At 37.5% G+C, this 25,083-nt stretch overlaps 1 protein-coding gene across 8 annotated transcripts in view; it reads right to left on the reverse strand.

Annotated features, from left to right (window-relative positions):
• The window catches only part of CLASP1 (cytoplasmic linker associated protein 1), a 263,544-nt gene that overhangs the window by 50,090 nt on the left and 188,371 nt on the right, over nucleotides 1-25,083 (reverse strand). For 2 of the 8 annotated variants that reach the window (XM_069462102.1, XM_069461854.1), the window contains 8 exons: nucleotides 16,630-16,733; nucleotides 14,704-14,727; nucleotides 13,082-13,326; nucleotides 11,008-11,071; nucleotides 10,771-10,773; nucleotides 8,208-8,371; nucleotides 4,655-4,733; nucleotides 3,442-3,585 (listed from right to left, as the gene is read on the reverse strand). In XM_069462102.1, coding sequence (XP_069318203.1) covers nucleotides 3,442-3,585; nucleotides 4,655-4,733; nucleotides 8,208-8,371; nucleotides 10,771-10,773; nucleotides 11,008-11,071; nucleotides 13,082-13,326; nucleotides 14,704-14,727; nucleotides 16,630-16,733 — 827 coding nt within the window. Of the gene's footprint in view, nucleotides 1-3,441; nucleotides 3,586-4,654; nucleotides 4,734-8,207; nucleotides 8,372-10,770; nucleotides 10,774-11,007; nucleotides 11,072-13,081; nucleotides 13,327-14,703; nucleotides 14,728-16,629; nucleotides 16,734-19,619; nucleotides 19,683-23,754; nucleotides 23,863-25,083 lie in introns of all 8 variants that reach the window. The other 6 variants (XM_069461638.1, XM_069461691.1, XM_069461772.1 and 3 more) reach the window with 6 other exon arrangements.

Genomic DNA, 25,083 nt, shown 5'->3' on the forward strand with positions numbered 1-25,083 from the left:
GGTACTTAATTTGTTCCATAACCAACAGCAGCAAAACCAAAACAGCCCTCAAACAATAGCAGGAACCGCAACAGCAAATGAAGTAATATTCACCTATGCTCTTATATACTATGTTGAATTTAATCCTCCCAATAATGCCTGAGGCAAGCATTATTATTCCCATTTTACAGATAATAAACAAGACTCGGAGGTTAAACTACTGGCTCCCATCTCTAAGGAGTGGCAGAGGCAGAAGCCAAAGGGAGGTCAAACTCTAGAGCCCACTTTCTTTCTTTCTGCCGGTGATACATTCTGTTCATTCTATTACCTTGTATCAACACGGTGCATCAAGAAAAGTCTAGTGTGCTTCTGCATAGTTTTATTGACACAGCTAGTCAGGGCTCTCACACTTAGAAAATGGAAAAGGTTATTTTTGGAATAAAGCAGGCCAGCTAAAGATTGAGTTGGGTTTTTCCATCTAGTCCAAACCAGTCTCAGCCTGATCAGCACACCTCACTGGTGATGGTTTATTGACTAGTTTTGGTTTTAAAAAATCTTAAATATTTAAGCATCCCTCCCCCTCCACAATGGGAAACACCCCAAAACACTAAGGAAAAAAAATATTAAAAATGCTAAGGTCAATGAATCTAAGTTGTATCAGCTTGTATCAGTTTAAAACACTTCAAAAGTGTTTTCACAAATACGATCTATAGATTTAGAGACTAAATTATGTCTTCTGCAAACTCCCCAGGTATTGGTTGCATTAAAATTAACGTTCTCCAGAGATGAGTCCAATATGAGAGTTTACCGTATAGATTTCCGAGTGAAGGGGTCTTCTAGTATTTAGAATATAACCTTACTCTACTCTTAAGAAACCAAGGTTCGATGCTAACAAGTGGACTTGGCTCAAGATCACAAAACGATTTTAAATCACCAGATTTCCACAGTACCTGATAAAGCCTTTAAAAAACTCGGGAAATAAAAGATGAAGCAAAATATAAGTTTATTTAAAACAGACATGTATTTTATCTTTAGTGCATTAAAGTACCTAGATAAGAATTGTCCCAATTTTATTTTTAACACAGCTAAGTATTTTAATTTATTTAGGCACTATATTCATTCAGGCAATGTTTCAAATACATCCCATATTCTTGGGTAAGGCAGCTGCATCACTTACAACAACTATATTTATAAATGTCCAATGGATGGTACATCAAAACAGAACATTTAAATAAAAGTGAATCCATCTCTAAAAGGATTAACCTGCAGTGCCCTAATGTATAGTTTGTGGCTGAGTAGTTTATGGGGCAAAAGAACATATGTTTGACTACTGAGCAGTAACACACCTATTTGAATCAAACAATAATGCTTTACCAGTCAGTTTTGGATGTGTACTGAAAGCCAAATAATCTAGAATCTTGGATGATAAAAAAATTCCACAGGGTGCCCAGAATACAGAGTTCTTACTTAGCATATGCTAAGTTGAACCACATCACAATTTGCATGGATAGGTAAAAAAGCTCTCTACATAAATAAGATCTAAGAAATCATAAAATAACTATGAAATATTTCTGCCAATCCACCAAAAGAGACACTATAGCCTTCGTAGCCAAAAAGCTAAGATGGTCCCCCAAGACTCCCAACCGTCCCCCTCATACACTTTATATAATTCCCTCCCCTAGAGTGAGTAGGACTTAGAAGATGATAGATATCATGATTATGTTACATGGCAGAAGGGATTTTTTGCAGATGTAATTAAGTTTCCTGATCAGCTGACTTTGAGTTAATCAAAGGAGATTATCCTGGGTGGGCATGACTTAATCAGCTGAGCCCTTAAAAGAGGTCAGACCGATTCAAAGTGAGAGAGAATCTCTTGCTGGTTTTGTTTCAATTTGTCATTCAGTTTGGAAGAACAGTTTTGCTGAACAGCAAATTACTGGTTGACATTTTTTTCCTTTCAGCATTTTGAAAGTCATTCTACTGCCTTCTATCCTCCATGGTTTCTGATGAGGAATCAGCTGTTAATCTTATTGAGGATCCACGGATGTGATGAGTCACTCCACTCTTGCTGATTCCAGGATTCTCTCTTTGGCTTTTAATAGTCAGATTTGATGTGTCTAGATGTGGAGTGTGGATCCTTTCTTTTTTTTTAAGTCTTACTTACAGTAAGTTCAAGACTACATCAGCAATCTGCACGTCTTGAGGTTCAATCTCAGGGGAATGGTCTAAAATACTGGGCTTCAACTTTGTGCATTAACAATCAGCCAAAAGTAAAGGGAACCCCAGTCAGAAAACAACACAGTGCCCAGGTTCTACCCTATTGTAACTAAATAAAATTACCTGGGAGTAGAGCCCAGAAATCTGGGTTGATTTTAACTGCAGCCAAGACAGAACTACTAATCTAAATCTTCTTAAATTCCTCCCAGTATGAAGATTATTGTATCAGAACCTGGGTTTAAGCTACATCTGCAGGTGAGGAGTTAAGCAGATCTCATAATGGGGTAGGAGGAGAAACAGGGGCAGGCATGGAAAGTAACATGCTGATGAAGACAAAGCTTTGTGAAGCAACACTGTATAATCCAAAATAACTGAAAATGTTTTTAAGATCAAACAGTAAACAAACCATTTGATTTCTGGCAATAAATCTAATTTCCTAATCATATTTGGCTTGAGCTAGTATTAAAATAAGTTGAGATTTTTTGAACTGCAGGCTAGATAATTAAAAAAAGGAAGTTCCTGTAATGTCCTGATTAGAAAAGTAAGGATAGTAAGTCCTACTTCAAATTTTCTTCTTCTTCTTTTTTTTTTTTTTTTCAAGTTTTCTAATGTGCACATCTGCGGAAAGTCATCAAGGTTAGTCAGTCCCAAACTGGCCCTAATCAGGGTAATACACAAATCTAAAATATGTTTCAGCCCACGGTAGGGAATACTTAAGTAACATTCCAGTACAAAAGCCTGTACTCACATAGACACACACATGCTTATGTATTATGTACTATAGAACTGGAAGATCTTTGCTCTTTTTAAATTCAAGAATCCATTACAGCTTATCAAACTTTTCAACCACATTTTACTATCAGGCACCTTATAGCCAGCTACCTTAGATCTGCAATTCCATCTTTGAAGTACATGTTACAAATGGATATAAGGAAAACAACTATCCTTGTAAAAGACACTAAAATATAGTGACTTCATGTTACAAAATACATAAAACAGATGCCTGAGAAAACCATGTATTCATCACACAAGATTTTGGATTTTCTTTCTGATATTTAAAGACTGGAACTGGGCAGTGAGATAGAAAAAAAGAGGCAATAGTAAAACCTTGTTTTTTACAGAAAAAGAACGACAAAGGTTTGTAGGTGGTGAGTGGCCTGGTTTTGCAAGTTTCCAAATAAATTTCTTTTTCTAACACATGCCTGAGAACAATCTGTAATTACACTTTAGCTCACTTGGACATACCTTTCTCACGTCTGAACTCTTTGGTTCTGTCGTCCAGGTTATGATTCGAGAAACAGCAAGCCTTGTCTCACTAGAGTTTATGAAATCTGTTGGATCCATCTGTCTGGCCAGAGACTCAATGTATTTCAGGATTGCCACTTTAACCTGAAAGATCCAATGATTATAAACACTAAGTATACTTGATGAATCTTCGAAAAGAATTCTCAACTGGTGCCAGAGAAAAGAGAACACTGTTGAAAGGGAACCTCCTTCCTTTCTCCTGGATTTATGTTTCCATGTGGAGTGACATCCATCAGGAGAAAAGCATGAAATGACTGATGGGGAAGTTTGGGCACAGGAAGTGGCATGCAGCTCAATTCCCTTCATTTTTAGACTGCTCTGCCTGCAGAGAGGGTACACTCTGCTCCTTGTCTATGCTGCCAGACACTCACAGGATAGGAGCCCATGTTGGGGGACCGTTGGCTTTCCAGCCCTGCCACTGACTGCAAGGGCAGCCTTAACTCTCTAGTTCATTTTGTCACATTCCAGGCCATGGTCTATAAGGCAGCATTTTCAGTCAGCAAGCTGACATTCTACCCTAACTTTGCCAGCCACTTCTCAATTGGTTTTGGCCTCAGGAAAAAAGGGTTTTATTTTTAGCCCATCTTAAAACCGCAACAAAAGTTAATGATTGAAGAACAGATGATGGACATGATTTAATTCAAATTAACACATATCCTCCCTCAAATTTTGGTCTTGTTGTTGTACGTATGATTTTCTATAATATGTAACAGTTAATATTCAAGTCTTAGAATGTTAATATTAAAGAAACAGTGCAGTAAGATATCGATCTTAACACATCAGAATGTCTTAATTTCCTAGTTTAAATATTAATTGTGAAAAAGACTAAGAATGCCCAAAAGTTGGTGAGGATGTAGAAAAACTAAAGCTCTCATACACTGCTGGTGGGAATATAATACAGTACAACCATTTTAGCAGTTTCTAAAAAAGTCAACATATACTTTTTTGAACATATACTTTTAATGAACCAGCAATTCCTCTACTAAGCACTGAACCAAGAGAAGTGGGAACATGCCCACAAAGAATTGAACCAGAATGCTCACAGGAGATTTATTCACAATAACTAAACATATGAGTCATGCATTTAAAATGAGTAAATTTTAAACAAATTTGAGGCCTGGAGGTTGAACTGTAACGACAAATAATTACTGACCTTGAGGTTTGGAGTTTGAGTTTGATCCACAATAAATCTCATCAAAATGTTAAATTGTTGATCAAATGGAAAAGAGTCCCTAGGTACAAAAAAAAAAAGTGCTTGTTTTTAAAAAAATTTATTAACAAAAACATACTGCTATAGATTAATATATGGAAAAGCCTGCTCACATTTTAAAATAATACTACTTTTCATTTTATGTATCTACTAAAGTAAATACACATTTGTACAGAAAATTTAGAAAAAGAAAAATCCTGTTTAAAGTCCCAAAACATATACAGAACTTACTTTGAGTAGCTATTTTAAAAATTAAGACTAGGCAATAAACTAAGGAAGAGATTCCTACTTGCCCATCTAGGGGTTTGCTCATTTTCCCTCCAGCTACATTTTTGAATATTGCTTAAACATGAAAAACACTTCTGATTCTCAAATCTTTTGAGAGAGGGTCTTACTCTGTTGCCCTGGGTAGAGTGCAGTAGAGTCATCACAGCTCACTACAACCTCAAACTCCTGGGCTGAAGTGATCCTCCTGCCTCAGCCTCCCCAGTAGCTGGGACTATAGGTATGTGCCACCACACCTGGTGAAATTTTTCTAAAAAGATGGGGTCTCACTATGTTATCCAGGCTGGTCTTGAACTCTCGTGCTCAAGAGATCCTCCCGCCTCGGCCTCCCGATGTGCTGGGATTACAGGTGTGAGCCACCATGCCTGGCCCCAAATCTTATTTTTATATTGTTACTAGGATGTTTACAGCTGACCCTGCTTAGGCTAACTGTATTGTCCTCCTTGGTCCTGATAACTGCTTATGATCCTATTTCACACTGTTACCACAGAAGAATGCCTGTGAGACGGCAACGAAGCATTTCCCATCCACCTACAAATCATGCACACAAGCCTGTGGCCCTGGGAGCCCCTTCTCCTGCTCCATGTCTTGCCTGTTCCTGATCTCATCTCTTGCAGTCTTCGCACATCTCTGATCCAATCAAATAACCTTGAGGGGCTCCTAGCTACAGAAAGTCAGTACTCTTTCCCTTAAAATGCTACAATTACTAGTATTAGTTTATAATTGCATAATGGAGCCCCATGCGGATAATGCTGATATAACTTCCATCTTAACAGGAAAGATAATGCAATGCAAATATCTATTACAATTAAGGCTGAGTGATCACACAACTTTCTTTGGACTCCCATAGAGACTTTCCCCATACTATAGAAGTATAGCAAAATGAATAAGGATGTAGGTTCAAATTTATAAAAGGAAGCAAATAATATCTACCTAACAGAACTGATTTGAAAATTAAATGAAATAATACAATAAAAATAAAAAGCACATGGCACATATTAGGTATCAATGTTATCATCATTATAATTACTAACAAAAAGTAAACTTGACCCAATAGTATCCTTTTCTCTCACATTTTTTGTAGCCCAGAATCTTTGAGGGCCACTTCTGGAAGCAAATTACATTTAGTATGCATGATTTAAGTGACTAGTCCAACAGAAACACAAAATGCCTGTCCCTCTTTCTGCAGCAAGGGGTGATGGAGAATTTTATTTCAGTAATGGATGTGTTTAATCAGGAAATATGCCCTGTTGTTAGGCAAAGCCAAAGGAAAGGAAACTGAGGCAGATTAGCACTCAGGTCAATAACCTGAGGACCACTCTCAGCCATCACTGAAATGCCCCCTGAATAGTCACTGATTGATTCCAGATAAGCTTAAGCAGCTGTACATCTTAGCTGTTGAGAAAAAGAAGGAAACGCTTTAGGCAGACCCAGATCCCTAAGAGATTAGGATTCTTAAAGGAAAGAAGTATGCAGAAAAATTAATAGGAGGTCACAATTGTACTCTTTAATCACCAAAGTTAAGGAATATATATCTTAATATTCCCACCATCCCCCCAAATCTGAAATAGATATTGTCATTTATAAATTCACCTAAATTAAGTGACCTATATAGGCCAAGTCTGGCTTGTACATGTTTTATGTGGCCTTCACAGTGTCACAAAAAATTCTCAAACTTGTTGTCCAAATCCACATTTCTGACCTTTTTCAAAAAGTCTGGTATCACTGGGCTCATGTCCCAACATGATCCCACATGGCCACAGCTGGCTGCAGCTCTCCGGCCTATCAATAGCCTTTCTGTCTCTCTACTTCATTCATTTATGCCAGCTTGTCAGCCTAGGCCTCCAGTCAATTCCTGGCTAAAACTTTATCAATCCATCGGTATATAGTAATGCTACCTAATCCCACTAAACTTAATCATCCAAAGGAAAGATGATTTCAAAGTTTGAAAGCTTTACTGCAAAGGTAGTATGTTTCATTGAGTTCACTGAAAGCCAGAAGGGAAATCTATCTGGATAACAGAATTCTATAGCAGTGTAAATCATATAGATTGACAGGGTCAGGGACCAGAAGAAAACAGCTGGCATCACAGTGCAGAGAAACAGACACATGCTCTGAAGTCAGAGTCACGTAACAGATGCATGTGTGGGGGATGCCGGCAGGGCGGTATATGCTTCTAGAGGCAAGAAAAGGCACCAGCACTATCCATACCCCCACGCCCCGCCCCCCCCACAGGAGGGGAGGACACCCGCCCACGGCACAGCCTGCAATAACAGGAACAGACAATATAGCAGCAATCAGAAATCATGGCATTTAGTTTCCAGAGTACCACTAAACACAAAGTGTGACCCTGCACAGGTAAAGCCAAAATCTCTATTTCTCACTGATAAAATGAGCATCGTCTTTCAGTTCCTTCCATTTTGAAAATTCTATGATATGTAGTTGTATTCCAGTTTGTAGGAATTGGGTCTTACAGCAGTTATTGCCCTGATAATTTCCTGAGTGACTTGGAGTCACCTGTTTGTTCTTTTAAAAAGTTCACTGATTTGACATTCCCCTCTCTCTTCCACCAAATCACAGCCAAGACATTACTGCAAAGTGTCCTCTGAGATCATTTAGCTCCAATACTTATATCTGAGGACCTATAAATGCACAGACAATAGACGTTTCTGAACAACAGCACATAGTTTTTTTTAACTTTTCTGAGCCTTGGCGGCACTTCTTTTCTCCCAGCAGCCAGAAGGGACACAACTGCTATAAACGTATTATCCGCCTCTGAGCCAACGCACTATCAGTTTAGAGACTGCTCCTGGACCAACGCAAACTCTAAATCACACGTTGACAGAAAACTTTCTAGTGTGACTTATAAGACGGTAAAGTATTAAAAATACTAAGGTCTCCCAAAAGATGTACACAAATATTCTAAATGTTTTCTTCAAATGTTTTTTAAAGAAAAGAGAATCAAGTTTCAAAGTTTTACACTTGGTTCGACATTTGTCTTAGGCATTCACAAAAAATAATGCCAACTCAGGAAGATATGATGGATATTTCCTTTCATGGATTGGATGGGACATATCAACAAGAGAATGTGAGAACTGAGGAAGAGGGGAGATATTCAAGTGGGCGACCAAGATCATGGGTAACAGAAGAGAAACGCAAAGTCACCTGTAAGAACCTTGTAACATCCAACTGGTCTAGCCCCTACACTTACCTTGTGACATCTAGAGCCTTCTGAACTTTTGCTTGCACAGATCCAAGCAAATCTGCTCCCATTTTCTTAAGTAATTGTGTGAGAAGAACAAAAAGCCAGTCTTGCAAGTCATCCTTATGAATTATTATAAAATCCACAAGAGTCTCCAAAAACATACTGAAAACCTAGATACAAATGAAAACCAAATTTCACATATTTAATTCATGATTTCCTCTAAAGTCGACAAAACATTAATAATGCCCATACTAGTTATGCCCAGACTCTCATAACTTAGGGTAACGCTGTTCATGTTACAGAAAGCAAAGGTATCACAGAAAATAGATAAAGGGAAAAGGGCGGGAACTTACTCTCTGATGTGAATTCCACCGCAAACCAGGCCATGCAACAAAACAAATTCCATGTTAGTCCACAGTGAATTAATATCATTTTCATGCAGTTTCGTAAAAAACAAAACAAAACAAAACAAAAAACAAACCCTGAAAGGGCTACAAATTGATAAAATGCTCTCTACTCCCCCTTAATAAAGGTCTTTAAAAGTCAGTACAGAGTGAAATTAACTTTTCTGAGTTTACTCCTGAAGGCTTTTCTTAGGGAAAAAACAAAACAAAACATAAAACCTCTTAATTGTTCTAATTCTGTAGTATTCTTGTTCATTATCTAGCATTCTACAAATATTATTATAGGATGAGGGAAAAATGCCTATTCACTATTGTCTAGCTATTGCTTTCCATGTCAGTCAACTATTTTGATGTATGCCAGTTTCAGATATTATAAAGTAATAAATGATTATGGCTTAGAATAAGAGATAATTGTCATAATGCTTATGCTGTTATGTAATCAATACTGCTATCTAAGGTGAAACAGAGTCCACAGTGGAATATCTGTGGACCAATTTCAGAAAGATAAGTAGTACTGTGTTCCCCTACACCTTGTTAATGAGACTTGGTCGACCGGGGTAACTATTCGCCACCAGGGGTCTCCTGTGAGGTAGCGCGGGGAAAACATCAATGAGCCTTAGCTCCTGGCTTAGTCCACAGGCCGCTAACAAATATTGACTAAACTGAGACCTCCAAACTCACTGTACAAGAGCCTTCTGATGGAAACAAATTTCCTTCTTTATCCTCACATTCTGCTTCTGAATCAGCAATCTAGAGGTGACAGGTAACAGAAATTTCATCAATGTTCTAAACCATCTAATATTCCTTATGATATAAATCTTAAAAAACTTACTGTGCTTATACTTTAAATCTTACTGCTTTTAACACTGAGAGAAAAATCTTGATAACTGTATCTTTGTATATCTATGTGGCCTTTAAACTCAATCTTTCTTGGACTTTCATTATTAATACTATTGTTAACATTAACCTTGTTGTGAGGCTGTGAGGGTCATAACAGGAATTTTTTTTTTTTCTTCTTTTTAGAGACAGGGTCTCACTCCATCACTCAGGCCAGAGTGCAGTGGCCCAATCATAGCTCACTGCAGCCTCAAACTCCTGGGCTCGAGCAATCCTCCTGCGTCAGCCTCTCAAGGTGCTGAGATCACGGGTGTAAGCCAATGCGCCCAGCCCATATCAGGAATTTTAAGACACGCTTTAAGGCCGATACCGAGTAAGGAGAAGTGCTGTGGGAGGCGCGAGGAGGAGAATCCCTGCATTCATCCCCTACACTCTCATGAGCATCTCCAAAGGAAGGAGCCATGTCTTGTTTTCTATATCCCTAGCTCAGAGCAGGTATTCAATAAACGCTGAATCACTGGGTGAGTAGGTGGGTGGATGGATAGGTTGCTGTTTGATATTTCAAATATAATTCCTATGAGAAAGCAAGGATAGGAAAAGAAGGAAGATAACTGGCTGGACTTCCTGGCCATCGCAGGTTTCTTTTTCCCAGCAAGACTTAGAAGAGGCCATCTGTACTAGGAATACTGTAGTATAATACAGCTAATCGTGCATGTCAGCATTTAAGATTCGCTTCTGCTGATTCAAAGTTCTATCAATTTACACACTTAGTGTCTCTGTCCTTTTTCTACCTTTTAACTTTCTCTGTATCTTCATTCTCTTGTTTTCTTTCTCTAAAAGCACTGAATAGCCTCGAAAGGCTTCCTCCCAAACAATGGTATTTATTTAAAATCTAGACTCCAAGCAAACTTTTGTAAAGAGTCACTCTCTCAGCACCACCCCTAGAAAGGGTCTTGTCCCACACTCATGGGTGTTTCCCTCTGAGCTGGGACTCTCTTGTCAAAAAAGCAGTTCCCAGGTCAGTGTTCCCTTTGGCCCTGAGGAGGTGTGGGCACCAACTAAGTGACCACCACCCAGCAAGTTCTTAGGAGCAGCAAAATTTCATTTTGAGAAATAATCTAGTTTTTTAATAAATACTTCTATTTTTCTATCTTGTCCTAGGAAAGCATATTCTACACAGAATACAGATTAATTATACACTTATTTTCTTTACTACTGTAACTAAAAACAATGCTCTATAATATAATCTTACATTCTAGCACCTAGCCCACTGTTTGGCTAATAGGAGGCATGCAAAAATATTTGCTGAATGAAAGACTACATCTGACTCTCTCCATGATAACTCTTACATGAAGCACACTTTTTTAACTTCAAGTTTTATGCACATTTAAGTTTCCAAGAATTCCACTTGTGAAAGATGTAACATACACTATCACTGATATTGGTGTTAAATGTGTAAGGTCAAAACTGCATTACGGGAAATTCTCTCTCACTCTTGGGTAGTGTATGATACAGCTCACGCAGACATGCAGCTGGGGTAAGTAAGGCTTGATTCCCAGACTTACCTTGCTGTGTGGGTCAGCAAACATCCGGGTGAAGATCTCACACAATCTTTTCAATTCTACCCGACTAGAGGAAATAAAATGGAAATCAATGAATTTAAAATTTAGTAAGTGAACACTGCAATTAGTTATGGCTCTGCTCTGAAAAATCCTTTTATTTCATGTCAACTATATGGCTTTACATAATTTGTATCTATATAGCAAAGTTTTTTTCACAAATGCATTCTTATTTAATTCATGATTAAATTAAACAAGAACGTAAAACCATAGATTTTCTCTCATTTTCAGATGAGAAAACTGAGACTCAGAGTGATTTACCCAAGCTCACACATCTGGAAGTGACCAAGCCATGAATCAAAACCCCTTCATTTTATCCCAAGTCTGTTTTCCACCAGCCACAGCTGAAAAGCAATGGGATAAACTAAAAACAGCGTGTGTCAGACAGAGCTGGATTTTAATCTCAATTCCTCCTACAACAAAGTACTATGATATCTTTAGGCCTCCATTTCTTTACTGGTCAAATAGGAGAAGTGCTATGTCCCGTGGCTGCTTCATACCTTCTACCATGCCTGGGGCAAAGCAAATACCCATTTCACACTGGTGCCCTTTCCCTTTTTAAGAGACAGGGTCTTGCTCTGTTGCCCAGGCTAGAGTGCAGTGGTACAATCATAGCTCACTACAGCCTTGAACTCCCAGGCTCAAGCCACCCTCCTACCTTAGCCCAAGTAGCTGGGACTACAGGCACGCACCACCACGCCCGGATGCCCCTTACCTTTTCTGATCCTTGACTACTATCAAGTCCCATTTTTACTTCAAACCTTGAAAAAAGGGTTTTCTCTTCCCCAAATCAACTCTGAGTAATCCCTTCTTATGTAAATGAGAAAGTTGGTTCAATGATCCCTTGACGCTATTTACAATGCAACCTAGATTAGACCAATGCTGATCAACAGATTTCTAGAGGTTATTCAATGGGTACTTGGTGAACACAAAGAATCCAGAAAGTGGGACCACCAGGATTAAACAGATTCTTGAAGAACAATCATGACAAGTCATCCTCATTTTGTTTTTGACACATCAGTGGAGTATGCTAGGATGGCATTTCAGGAGGCCTATGACAAAACCTCTCACATCATCTTCATGAACAGATGGGATAGTGTAGGGCAGGTATGAATACAGGAGGGTGGAGTCAGACTAACTGAAGAGTGCACTTGGAGCCCAGTGGCTCATCAACCAGTGCTCACTCAGCTTTACAGAACCCAGAGGGACATCCATCTGTGGCCACATACTTCACCAGTTTCACAATTTAGCTTAAAAAAGTAATCCAAAAGATGTAACTATATTTATGATTCTAAGTTGCCCATTCCTCATTTCCCATTCCCATTTCTTTTTTCATGTTCTAACATCTCTGTAATTGAGATTCATCTTATAATCAATGGTATATCAGTATTTCATGATTAATAAACAGCATTTATTATTAGAGGGATATAAAATAATGGTGGTCAATGGTACCTTAGATTTGATGAGATATGGTATAAACACATCCTGTTTTGACAAATGTAATAATGCATATTCATTTCAGAAAATTTATGAAACAGAAACATAAAAAAAAAGCAAAAATAACCAATTCTAGAGATAATGCTATTATAATTTTGGAGTGTTCCATTTTACTCTCGCTTTACCAGGCATGTTTATAAAAAAATTTTTTACACTGAGACTGATACCATCTTCTCCAGGACCCTGAAGTGTAATGAACGATACTAACCAGCAGAGCTGTTTTATTTTCTACCTGAATTGCAAACTGTACCAGGATTTCTCAAACAACATCTACTGGACAAATGTAACACATAAGGGAACCAAATGCTCTGTAAATCCAATAAATGACAGAATTTTTCCCAGGTATTTCGAAGCCTCTGAATGGCAAGGACTGCGTCTTAGTCACCTTAGTACCTTTAGTGCCTACCCCTGCAACTAGAACTTTATAGTAAGGACTCCACAAATGACAGGGAATCCCTTTAAAGCTCCTGATGAGTACAGCATGGGACTCCAACTTAGCTCACACACTTGTTCTTGTCCTCACCTCAGTGTTCTTTGGCTCTTCAGTAAGTTCTGCAGACCCAGAAGCCCTTCTTTCCTTTCTGACCAGTTTGAACTAGCACAGTGGTTGAGAACTTCTGCTACATCCTCGGTCTGCCGCAGATAATGGGGAATGCCCCCGTTCCTGGAGCCGTATGAGCGCTCAGAGCAAACACTCGAGGCGTCACTGTTGGCATCATCGTCAGAATACATCCCATACGGCTCATATCTCCTCCTCACAGGCTTCTTCTAACAGATCCAACGAGGGATGGGGGTGATCGAGGAAAAAATGGAAAGGTGAAATGACCATGAGTCACACCAAACAAAATCAACAACAAAGAGTTAACTGTAAAAAGACAGACACACACACACACGCGCACATACACACACTCTTTTCCTGTGCTTACAGATTAGGGAAATAAGAGAAAAGAAGTCTTCCAGCAGGTAAGTAAGTAATAAGCATAGCATTCTGTAGCAGACGGAGAGAGCACGGCCTCTAGTAGAGTGCGTGGACTTCTCGGGAAGACACATGGGTTGCAATCCTGGTGCCTCCGCTGACTGGCTGTGTGACTTCAGAAAGACTGCTAAGCTTTCTGCTTTAGCTTCCCCATGTTCCAGACCATAATAACTATACCTATCACACAGGCTTGCTATGAGAATGAAATGAAATTATATGTTCAACAATCCAGCTCAGGTAACACACCGTAAATGTGTGCATCCACCAGCCCCTCCCCAATCAAAAGTAATATATCTTGGGCATGGTATATGGGAAATTTGTTGGAATATTCATGTTTCCTTAAGAAAGTATAAATTTGAAATGTCAGTGGCAGAAGTATCCTATGTCAAAAAATTCTTCAAATATCCGTTCCACTTTTATTAAAGACTTACTTAAAGCTTTGAAACACAAATAGGCTTCTTTTAAAGTAGACTATAATATTCATTTCATTTCATTTCTCTTAACCTGAATACAAAACTGTTAGTTAAACCCATAAATGATATGGCAACAGCTATACAAAATTGATAAAATTTATAAAATATAATTTTTCTAACAGAAAAACAAATAGTTATTGGTTTAAACCATAAAAATCCAATTCTCTAATAATATGGCTTATTATTATTAATCCCAAGTTGCTCAGGACTGGTTCTGCCTATGCCTATTGCTGCAGCGTAACTGTGAACAGCATCCTCTTTCATTCTCAAAAGCACTTTGTTTGGATGATAAATTATACGATCATAATATAATTTACTAATACATCTAACACATGATCTACTTATACATAAACTAGATTCCTAAAATAAGAAAAATCTTGATAAATCCATTCATGAAATCATGACAACATAAGAATAGGTCCAAATTGAGTTAATAAAATGAAATACCACTAGAAGAAAGAACAGAGCTTGACATTCAAAATAAATACTAAAACAGATGTATGTGAAAGGTGACTGACTTTACCACTAACAAAAGCAACAATGATGCTGAATCATTGTTGTTACAATTCAACAAAACCATAATTCAGACCAGAATTTCTATACTATACTACATTTTTTGCTTTCACTAGCTACTAAAAGAAATATGCTTGCAACAGAAGAAATAAAGTTGTAAAACAAAAGTTAAGGCACTGGTACCTTGCTCCTGGAGTCTCCTAACAGCTGTAGGCAGGAAAATATTGAAGGATGGGGAAAAAGCATAGAGAATTATGTCAGAAGCATATGTGGGGACTGTTCTTGCAACAAAAGTGTACAGCAAAACATATCTCAGCAAACCAAAAATACAGGTTAGCAAGCGTTTCATATCAAGCGAATAATAATAAAGAATGCTTTCAAAATGCCATTTCCTAACCCTCCTAGAACTCTCATAAGACCTTCTGGTACTTGCTGTAATTCTTTGCTAAAACTCTTCCCGTGCCAGTGAGGCACATCTCTAAGGTCACTGTTAATTCCACTATCTATTCCTCTGAGACATCCTGTCTGCCCTGGGGTGTCTACTTGGTGAGGCAAGGATTCTGTGCCATTCCTATATTTTCTCTTCTGAAGCAGGTCCCTAGCAGAGACCACATAGTTTGGACAAAAAGTAACGAGGGCGGCATGAATGCAATGGGAGCTTGAGCTCACAGAAAAGCTCAAGTCAAGTTAAGCCAAAGCTCAAACTCTCAAGTCTTATTCTACCTCCTAGAACTTTGCACACAGTACTTTGCACAGCTCTTTAAAGAACTAAGAAATCCCCCCATCCTAACTGGAAGTCCCATTTAACTCAGGGATTCACATCCATCATTTCCCATCCTCTGTGACCTCTACTTCCTAGGGGCTCTGAATACATAAGAGACAGATTCTAAATGCTACAACTTGGAAGAAGAAACAGTGTCACAGAAATCTGTTCCAGCTCTTGACTCTTACACTAAAGCCAAGGTTAGAGTGATTATCCTAACTCTGGCACCTGCCAGAAAAAAGTCCTTATACATATAAGGCCGAGGAATCGAGCTGGCCAGGCAGGCAGTCTGCCCACAGGGAAAGCATTATGAGAGCAGCAAACTGCTTGCTCAGAGACACTTGTCAAAGTAATCTGACTGAGCAAGAATAAATGGGAGACAAGAAGGAATGAAAGCTGGAATCGCGGTAGTCAGAGATTATAAAATGTTGATCAGATGAAACATGGCTGGATTAAAAATAAAAACTTTAGGGTCTAAAGCAGGATATTATATACTTTTCCCCTTATAAGTGAATAAATCTTAAAACAGCAGAAGCAAGGCCAGGGACCAGACAATTCTAAAGAATATTTATTTCAAGTGCTGAGCACATAAACTGGAATATGCAAAAGACTATGTTACTACTAAGCTGAAATGCATCTTTAAAAAGCAATTTGACCACAAGCCAATTCTACCAAGGAACTTTTTGCTATAACCACAAATTAAAGGAGTTGTGAGTATTTTGTATATTTTAGATACTGCATTATAATGATGCAAAAACATACTTCACCAGTGCTTCAAATCCTCAAAGATTTAACCTTAAAATTCAGAAAGTTTTCTTAAATTACTTAAGAACCCATTTTCTAAAAAAACAAAACAAAACAAAACAACATGAAATCATATGGACCCCCAAGTGAAGTAATGGAATAAATACAAGATTTTCAAACCTCAAACTCTATTACCTACTATTATAATAATATGCCATCAAAGTCTGTAAAGCAAGAGAAGCTAGTGGAAAAAAGGAAATGCTGGAAAAAATCATGGTGACAAAAAAAAAAAAAAGAAGAAGAAGAAGCCCAATGACATCTGAAAAGCCCAAAGTCATCAAAACCTCCTTCATACTGTGGAGCACAGATAAAAAAAATCCTTGATGCTAATGTTTTCTATAAAGCAAATTTTCACTTATGTGTGTGCATAGGTAAAAGTTTAAGAAGAAAGCAGTAATAATATAAATTTACCCAATATTTATACAATCTCAAAGAGTGTCAAAGGTGATTCAGTAACCTGATTTGGGGGCAATTTCCTGTTAAGACAGAGAATAATGCAGATGATTAATTCAGAGAGACTGTGTACATATTGTGCCTCTTACCAAAGCGTCAGCAACAGCAGCTTCAAGATCTGTACTTGTGCTCAACACTCGCATGGCATTCACAGAACCAGGTATTCTTCCTGGCTGGCCAAGCCCAAACCGGTCTATTTAAAAAACAAAAGCAAAAGATATGTCACTTTAATTCAAATTTTCTCAGTTCTTTGCAAGGGGTCCTGCCTCTTCCCACCAAGTAGACAGAGGCATTGAGAAATCTCTAGTCAATTTTAACTATACTTGACTTGTTTATCAGTGGTAGAGGTTAAGTTGTTCGCATTTAATGTTATCTTGTCACAAAGCATTCTGTCAATTGAAATTGTTTGAACATGACATTTTATTATTGAAAAAGTTCTGAGATGTGAGAAAGGGAGAACTTATTGTAGAAGAGAACTGGGCTACGAGTCAGAGTCTTTTAATCTACTTAGCTTTCCTTCTAGAGGCAGGTAGCTTTGGTGTTTTGGTCAAACTGATTAGAAAGCTTCATGGTTTGATAAATGAGCTCTAACGTGACGTGTAATAAGAAATTTTGAAAAAAATGCATTAAATTGATCTCTGTGCAAATGTTCACTAGTGTCACTACTGTTTAATTGTTATTAAGCTCAATTAGTTTTAGATACTTGTTCATCATGATGCTATGTCACTAAAGATTATTTTTTAAATCAATTTATTAAAATTCCTTAAGAATCACCATAAAAATCTAGCACTTTCACTACAGAACACTAATCATCCAAATAAAGTTAGTATAATTTTTACCTGGGTTCCTCAAAGGATTTTTCAATAAAAGCTTTATACAGGTAAACAAAATGAAAAGAATCCAAATAATTTACAATAAATTTTAGCAGTTCAAACTATTTTAAGCTTGTTAATGATCATAGAAATGAAGACTCACTTTTTAAAGTCCCATTAAGTCAGCTTACCAGCCTTCCTTAAGAAGTGCTGGAGATTAAATTTATATATAATAGGAGAAAGTCAGTGTAAGTTATACTTTGTAAGTGTGTTATATTATCTCCTGGTAAAAAGTTTCTTATTTAAAATTCTAATGTATAACAACCTTTGGAAGAAAAATGTTAAGATAAAAATGTTTTCTCTGTGGTAACAAATATGACACTGTTTGGACAAGGGAAATCTCTGTATTAGCCATATTCCAGAAGCATTTAGAATAAAAGGGAAACTAATATCTATTTTACATGAATTGCTCTTTCCTATAAAATGATGTATGTAAAATTTTGGATCTGTAACAAGACATCACCTACAAAACTGGTGAACTTTTTAAAGTGAAGTATCATTTAGCTTTTTTAAAATGTCAATTTCAAAACATTACACCTTCCACCACCATGGAAAGGGAGAAAAATTTAAACACTGCTAGTCAAGAGTTATACAATCATGAATTTTTATAAAGAAACAAAAATTGTATGTTATACTATCCCCTTTTTTAATGCATTTGCTGATCATTCCAAATGTCATTTTAGCCATTACGTTTAAAAGGTAATTTAATGGGCCATATAAACTAAAAAAGACCACAAAAACAATTATATCTCTCTATCTATATATATTTATCAGTTGAAATATGAAACAAGTGAGATTTACTATGCACTAGTTTTATAGATGATCTTTGTTCATCTTTTTTTCCATTAAAAAAGGGTAGATAGTAGAAGATTTATGAGTAACAGAATGAAAGTAATTCAGTTATAAGCCATTTAAAAATTACCCAGCATAAACTTAAATAAAATGGAACCTAAAAAAATTAAAAAATTAAAAAAAAAAGATCTCATGCCAACAATTCTTGCTCCAAGGATAATACTGATTTTTCGAACACAAAATTAAAACTATAAAAACAATGCAATTAATCTGTGCTTCCCAGATGCATACAGCTTTGCCAGACACAGTGACTGTAGATCATCTGATAAATATCATAGACAATTTGAATTTTAAATCTTTAGGGGAAATGTTTGTCTGGATCTAAGCAAAATTATAAACTTTTTATTTCTGCCACACTAAAATCTGTTCCATGTTCTCACTGTTCTGACACAATCATGAAGCTCAATTTTCCCAGGGATGGACACATATGACTGTGCCCTCACTCTGACTCATAAACTTCAGGGCAATGTACTTAATCAGAACACATACAGCTAAAATGTACAGCTGGCTTCATGTAGAAGAAAAACAGAAAATAACTGATTCAGTGAATTGGTAACAATTGTCACCATCAACAGATTGCAAATTCACACGTTATGCCTTACTCAATTGAGAAAACTAGTCAGCAGGGCCTGTGAACATATAAAAATGCCAGTTAAATCTGGCAAACTGATGCATTACTGTATGGCTACTTTTTGTCACTGTGGCTAACCAGTGGATTTGGGGTTTTGTTAAACGGAACTGCGACAGGTTTTGGGGTCTGCAGGCTGCAAAGACTAACTTTGGCCTGACTTAATTACTTGAATCTTGATCTTATTTTTCCATAAAACCTTTAGAAAAATACATTTATTTTCATACATATGAAATAATGCATGCTATAATTTGGAACACTGGTAACTAAATAGTACCTCAAAATAATCTGAACTAAACACTAATAACTAGCATTAATATTCGACAGCTTATTGGGAGTGAAGACTTTGGACATGAAAGACTCTGTCAGACGATATGCATTCCCCCTCTGCACACAGGGAACCTACATGATACCTAGTTTTTGTTGTTGTTTTCCTGGGCAGGGGGTGGCAGAAAGGGAAGAAGTCCTTCCCAATTTTTTTGTTTTGTTTTAACATAAATACGAACACTGGAGAAATGATGTTGTCAAACAGGCTATAAAGCATCTATGGCCTATTAACAGAACTATAAACATTCAACAACTTAAAAAAATAAAAGCACATTGGGGAAAAAAAATATGAGGTGCATACATGCCAAGTGCTAGCCGACACAGATGAAAACAAATGTTAACATGGGTGTGAAACTAGAACATATGAAGAAGCCAAGTCATGCAGTTAGCACTTGTTCACCTGACTGCCCAACAGATTCAGCAGTGGAGAGAGCACTAGTGGACCTGGAATGACGTCGAGAGGCTGCAGGTAAAAGGAACGGCAACACCCACAGGATTAACACAGAAGTACCCAAGACAGAAAATGCCACAGTCCAAAGGAAATGCAAGGACTACTACCAACAAGGCCATGTTTTCTCATGAAAAGAAATGGTGCTGGATATGAATGGACAGCAAGTGCCAATCCCAACTGCACAGTAGCTGGCTGGCTCTCACACAGCTAGTAACACACAGGCACGACAAAGGCACTCTTTAAGGTGCTCCAAACGAAGTGTGCACAACCAACTTGGACTCCAGGTTTATAGTCACGCCATGAAGCCTCCATCAGCCAGTATGGAAATATGCAACATGAAGAACATCAGGAGTCCAGAGCACCGTCGACACCCCCGAGTGAAACAGCAATAAGATGGATTATTAACTCAGCTCACGAGATGTTTCATCAGTATGTGATGCATATGCAATCATGCACCAAAAACAAAAGCATAGAAGTTCATAATGCTGTTTTAACAGAAATAGAATGAAATCACAGGAAGGGAGCTCAACAACTGTAATTCCATTTTCCCCAAAATGTTTGTTGTTCTGTTGCATGAATATCCTAATTATTAATGTATCCTAACTGTTGGAAATTTGGTTGTAATAAGTTTAGTGACCTTCCTTGAGAGGCAGCTGCAGTATTCTGGTTTAAAGCACCAGTTTGGTAATACAACCATAAAGCCTGGTTTGATCACAATTAGCTGTAGGACCTTGGGCAAAGTGTTAGACCTCTCTGTGCCTCAGTTTCTTCATCTGTAAAATGGTGCTAATGATTACCTCTCTCTTGGGACTTATTCAGAGGATTAAAGAGATCATACATAAGCACTTAAAACAGTGGTTAGAAGTGGTGGTGGTAGCATCAACAGCTAAGAGCAAACTCCAATTTTATAATTAGACATCAAAAGATCATTTTGTTAGCAAGTATTCATATTAAGTACATTAATTCATCAACCTGAGGAAATAAATGCCAAACTCTGTCCTCATGTGGAGAGAGAATAACTTTTAGAAATAATTATGAGATAAAGACTTGATTCAAAACAGTGACTTATTGACCATCGATCCATGCAACATACAGCTCTTCTTCACCTCAGCAAAAAGCAAAAGATAATATGCTTCCATTCATTACTCTGAAAAATGATTATACCACAGAAAATGTAGAGGTTTAACAAAGTAACACTGAGCGGTGCTACATTTCACCCACACTACTGGAGTATTCTATACACATTGATACTCTCATATTTAGTCATAAAATATCAAAACCTCAAATTATTCAATGTATTACAATTTATTTTTTAAGCTCACGTCAGTTTATAGCACATGCATCCCTGTGGTATTAAATAGCAAAGTTACCCGGTCAATAAGGACAAATTTTCACCAGCATGCAGAAAGAAACAAAAATTCCTCTTTTCTCAAGATTCAGAAAAAGTAAAGATAAATTTCTAAAACAGATTTATAAAATTATCGCTTTCCTTAAATAAGGAAGTTGGCAAAATATTTTAAGACTCAAGCAGACTATGCATTTATTGTACAAACACATAAGTACTGCATCTTGATAGCTTCAAGATACAATAAATTCAAAATAGTTTTTAAGCAATAATTGATATGTAGGTTCCTTATAAAGTCGTCCTTTCGTTCTGTCTCAACAGAATATTCCAAAGTAGTTCTGTTACACAAGTGAGTACTCTGTCCCATTCACAAGTGAACACCCAAAAATAGAATCCAAGGAGGACCCACTTATGTCAATGCCTGATTTACATCACAGTCCTAGAGCCCTTAATTTTACCTAATCAAAACTTACCACTGTAACTATATAAATATACACTTACACCATTAAAATGGTCCAAAACAATCTTGTAATAGAAATGCAAACTTAAAAACAATATATATTCACTAAAACATATTTACTTTCATTCCTTTTTTTTAAAATGAAAGTTCGCTATATAATTTGATTCAAAGGAGCACCAACACATAATCTCATTAATTTCCAAAAGCGGTGAGAGAAGTGATTATTGAAACGAACGAGATAAAGAAGGAACCTTTGGAGGATATGTAGTAAGCTCCCCTGAGGACAACCACCATCTGGGATGTATCTTTGAATTCCCAGGACCTAACACCAATCCTGGAAATCACAGGCTCAACATCTGAGCGCCTTCTATGTGTCGAACCCTGCAGAGGCCCCAGAGATACCATTTAAAACATTTTTGAGAACAGACGAAAGACACTGAATTATCAGAACTACTTTCAAATGAAGCAGCCTTGAAGTCAAATATGGATTCAAACTCCACCACTTAGCTGTGTGACCTCGAGAAAGTGGCTTAATCTCCCTAAGACTCCGAAGATAATACCTGTCCCAGAAGGTGAACCGGGACCACGAGGCATCAGCCGCCTGATTGCTCCAAATGGTGCAGGTACACATGAACACAGTTGTTCTTGCTGGACGTAAGTTTTATGGACAGGTTTAACCCAAGGGGCAAAAAAACGCATAGTATAAAAATTTAGCTCAAAGACATTAACTATGAACAGAAGACACAAGCTGATGCTAATCCACACTTTCTGCCTTGGGAGTAGCAATTATACATTTCAACATTCTGGGCTGTCACCAAGACAGTTAAGCAGATCCACTTAGCCAAAGAAAGTGAAAAACAGACAAGATCACTCAACTACTTAGAGTGCAATTAGGACCTTAAGAATTCAGCACACCTTGCCTGGTCCATAGACCACAGGCCAGATTACAAAGGCTGTTTCTATGGACAGTATTAAAAATGCCAGCACATGTATAAAATAAAAACACTGAATTACTTCTAAGAGACAAAATAACCAATAAACAGATTAAATTGTTTATTCATATAATAGGATATTTGGAAGGTCAAATAGTGAGCAAGGATGCAGAGATATACAGCCTTAATTTAAAAGGAAAAATCACCAGTTCATTCAAGGGGGAAAAAAAAAGAACAAACAAAACCCTTCACTGACACCCCTCATTTATTGAAAATTCTGCTCTAATGTTTCAGATTATTGTTGAATAGCTGACATGCACTAGGTAAACTGGCCCACTCAAGGGCTTGTGCTAACCAGGTACAATACCTTACAACAGGTATTAGCTCATTAAGTCAAGGCTATCATCCAGCAGGGCTCTGGCATCTGCTGACGTGCTCTCTTCCAGAACCTCACAGAGGACAATGGGCCTTAAAGAAATATATCTAGATTTTGATTACTGATACTGATTGGGGAAAAAAGATATTAGAAGTATATGACATTAGAAGGAGACAAGTAGAGGCAAATATTGAGACATTATGCTTTTAACATCCCTCTTCTGCAGTGACATTTACATATTTCAAAGACCAGTTACATAATCACATAGTCAAAATAAGAGACTGCTGCAGTCCATACTTCCATGTGATAATTAAAAGCGGAAAATATACATCTGTACAGCACTTAAGATGCCAAGGAACTAAAAAATAATTATTGAAGAATACAAAATATTCCTTTTCATAAAAGTACGTGCTGACATATGTCTTTGGGGATTAATAGTTTGTAGTAACGAAAAAGGTATGCGTTCATTTTAGAGAAAGGCAGGACAAATAACACTAAAAAGAAAACTAATTTTGTTTTCTAAACATTATCATGATTGCACTTTTGTTCCTTGAGTTAAATCACATGTAGACTGATCTTTAGTAAAATTTGAGATAAATTGTAAAACTTCAATGAGTAAGGATAAACTTTGGATTAACTTTATTTTTAAGCAGCAGCTCACTTTGGCTGAGTTTTGCCTTCTGTTAGAAATTACCACTCAGATGGGCTCACCTGACAAGTGGTCACCAGTGACAATAGTACAGAGTGAAGTGGTGCTTTTTTCCTCTAATATATGAAAATTGGAAGTTGCCAAAATTCAAGCATGCAGAGGGGGACAACAAAGGGTAACTAAGGAAGAGGAAAGGAAGAAGAAAGGACCACAAGGACAGTAGAGGAGGGAAAGCGGGTCATTCCACCTAGCAGTGTCTCGGACAAGCATTTGGAGCAGGGAGAGGAACTCCGCTCCTCAGTCAGCGCCTGCGTGTACTCACCAAGTGGAGGAAAGCCCCGAGCAGGGCTTGTATCTCGGCTGCTCTCACGGCTGGTATCGCGGCTGCACCCCTGACTCATGCTGGGTCGAGGGATACGGCTGCTCCGTGCTAGCGTGCAGCATGAGGGGTTTCAGAGAAGGTGAACAAGTTTAATGAAGACAGAAAAACTCACAAATCGTCAGTCACATTCGGTTAATGTAATTATGACATTGTCCGCGCTGGGGAGTTCTGGCGACTGAGCCACCTGTCCATGCTGCGGTCTCACTGACTGACGTGCCAACACAAGAGAGTTTGGGTAAAAACCTGATTACGCTCCATGCCTCAGAAAGCTATGAATTTTAGTATGAAGGTGAAATTACACCTAAATGTAAGAAATGAAAAGAAATTTTTCCAAAGAACAAACTGGCATCAGAAAATACAAGACTACAAGCCTTTTAGAAATGATCAGCTTATATGGGGGTAGCAAACTTCTCCACAAGAAGACAAAAGACCAAAGCTGTTTTCATTATGCACTTGGTTCTTAGAAGGGTAATTTAATTTAGATTAACAAACAGTCAGAATAAAGGTCTGGTCCGTGAACTTACCTAATGAAAAGGAAGAGGGCTCACTTCTCCCAGGCTGGCCTTCTTTACAAAGAGAAGCCTTAAGGGTCAACACAGCTAGAGTCTATCCACTCTGAGTGAATGAGCAGATGCTTCAAACATATTCAATTATCTGAACCAACAGATATAAAGAGTAGAGGCTGCTATCCTTTACTGATCCCAACATTTAATCCCAGGTTTTTCTCTAGGAATGCAAAAAGATTTGCCTGTGGTCTCTACCAAGCACCATCACTGACACAGTCTTCTACGCTGAATCAACAGCAAGTAGATTGATACTTTCAATTATTTGGGTAAAAGATCCCTCCACTGACCTAAGAAGAGTAAATTACTTTATGATTATCTATAGATAGAGCTTGTTATTCTCATGTTATAAAACACTGAGACTATAAGACAGAGTCACATGAACAACCTAAGGTCTAATATTAATAACTTGGCTGTGAAGCTCAGAAAAGACCATGACACCTTTGTTTCTCAATTTGAGAAAATGGAAATATATTAGCAGCAAAATACTCCAAAACAACCTTCTATACTGAATGAGTGAAGGTGGAATGCATAACATAATAGCTGACAGGAACAATATACATTTCCATTTTGAGAGGATCTACAACTTCTGAACTAGATAGAAATGTCTTTCTCAGAGATTTTGGAAGCAATAAATCAATACATCAGTGATTCTTTGATGTAAAAACACTTATTCTGTATTACAATGAGCATACCCTATTTTTTC

Source organism: Eulemur rufifrons, chromosome 1 (assembly GCF_041146395.1).
Source record: "Eulemur rufifrons isolate Redbay chromosome 1, OSU_ERuf_1, whole genome shotgun sequence".
Lineage (NCBI taxonomy): Eukaryota > Metazoa > Chordata > Mammalia > Primates > Lemuridae > Eulemur > Eulemur rufifrons.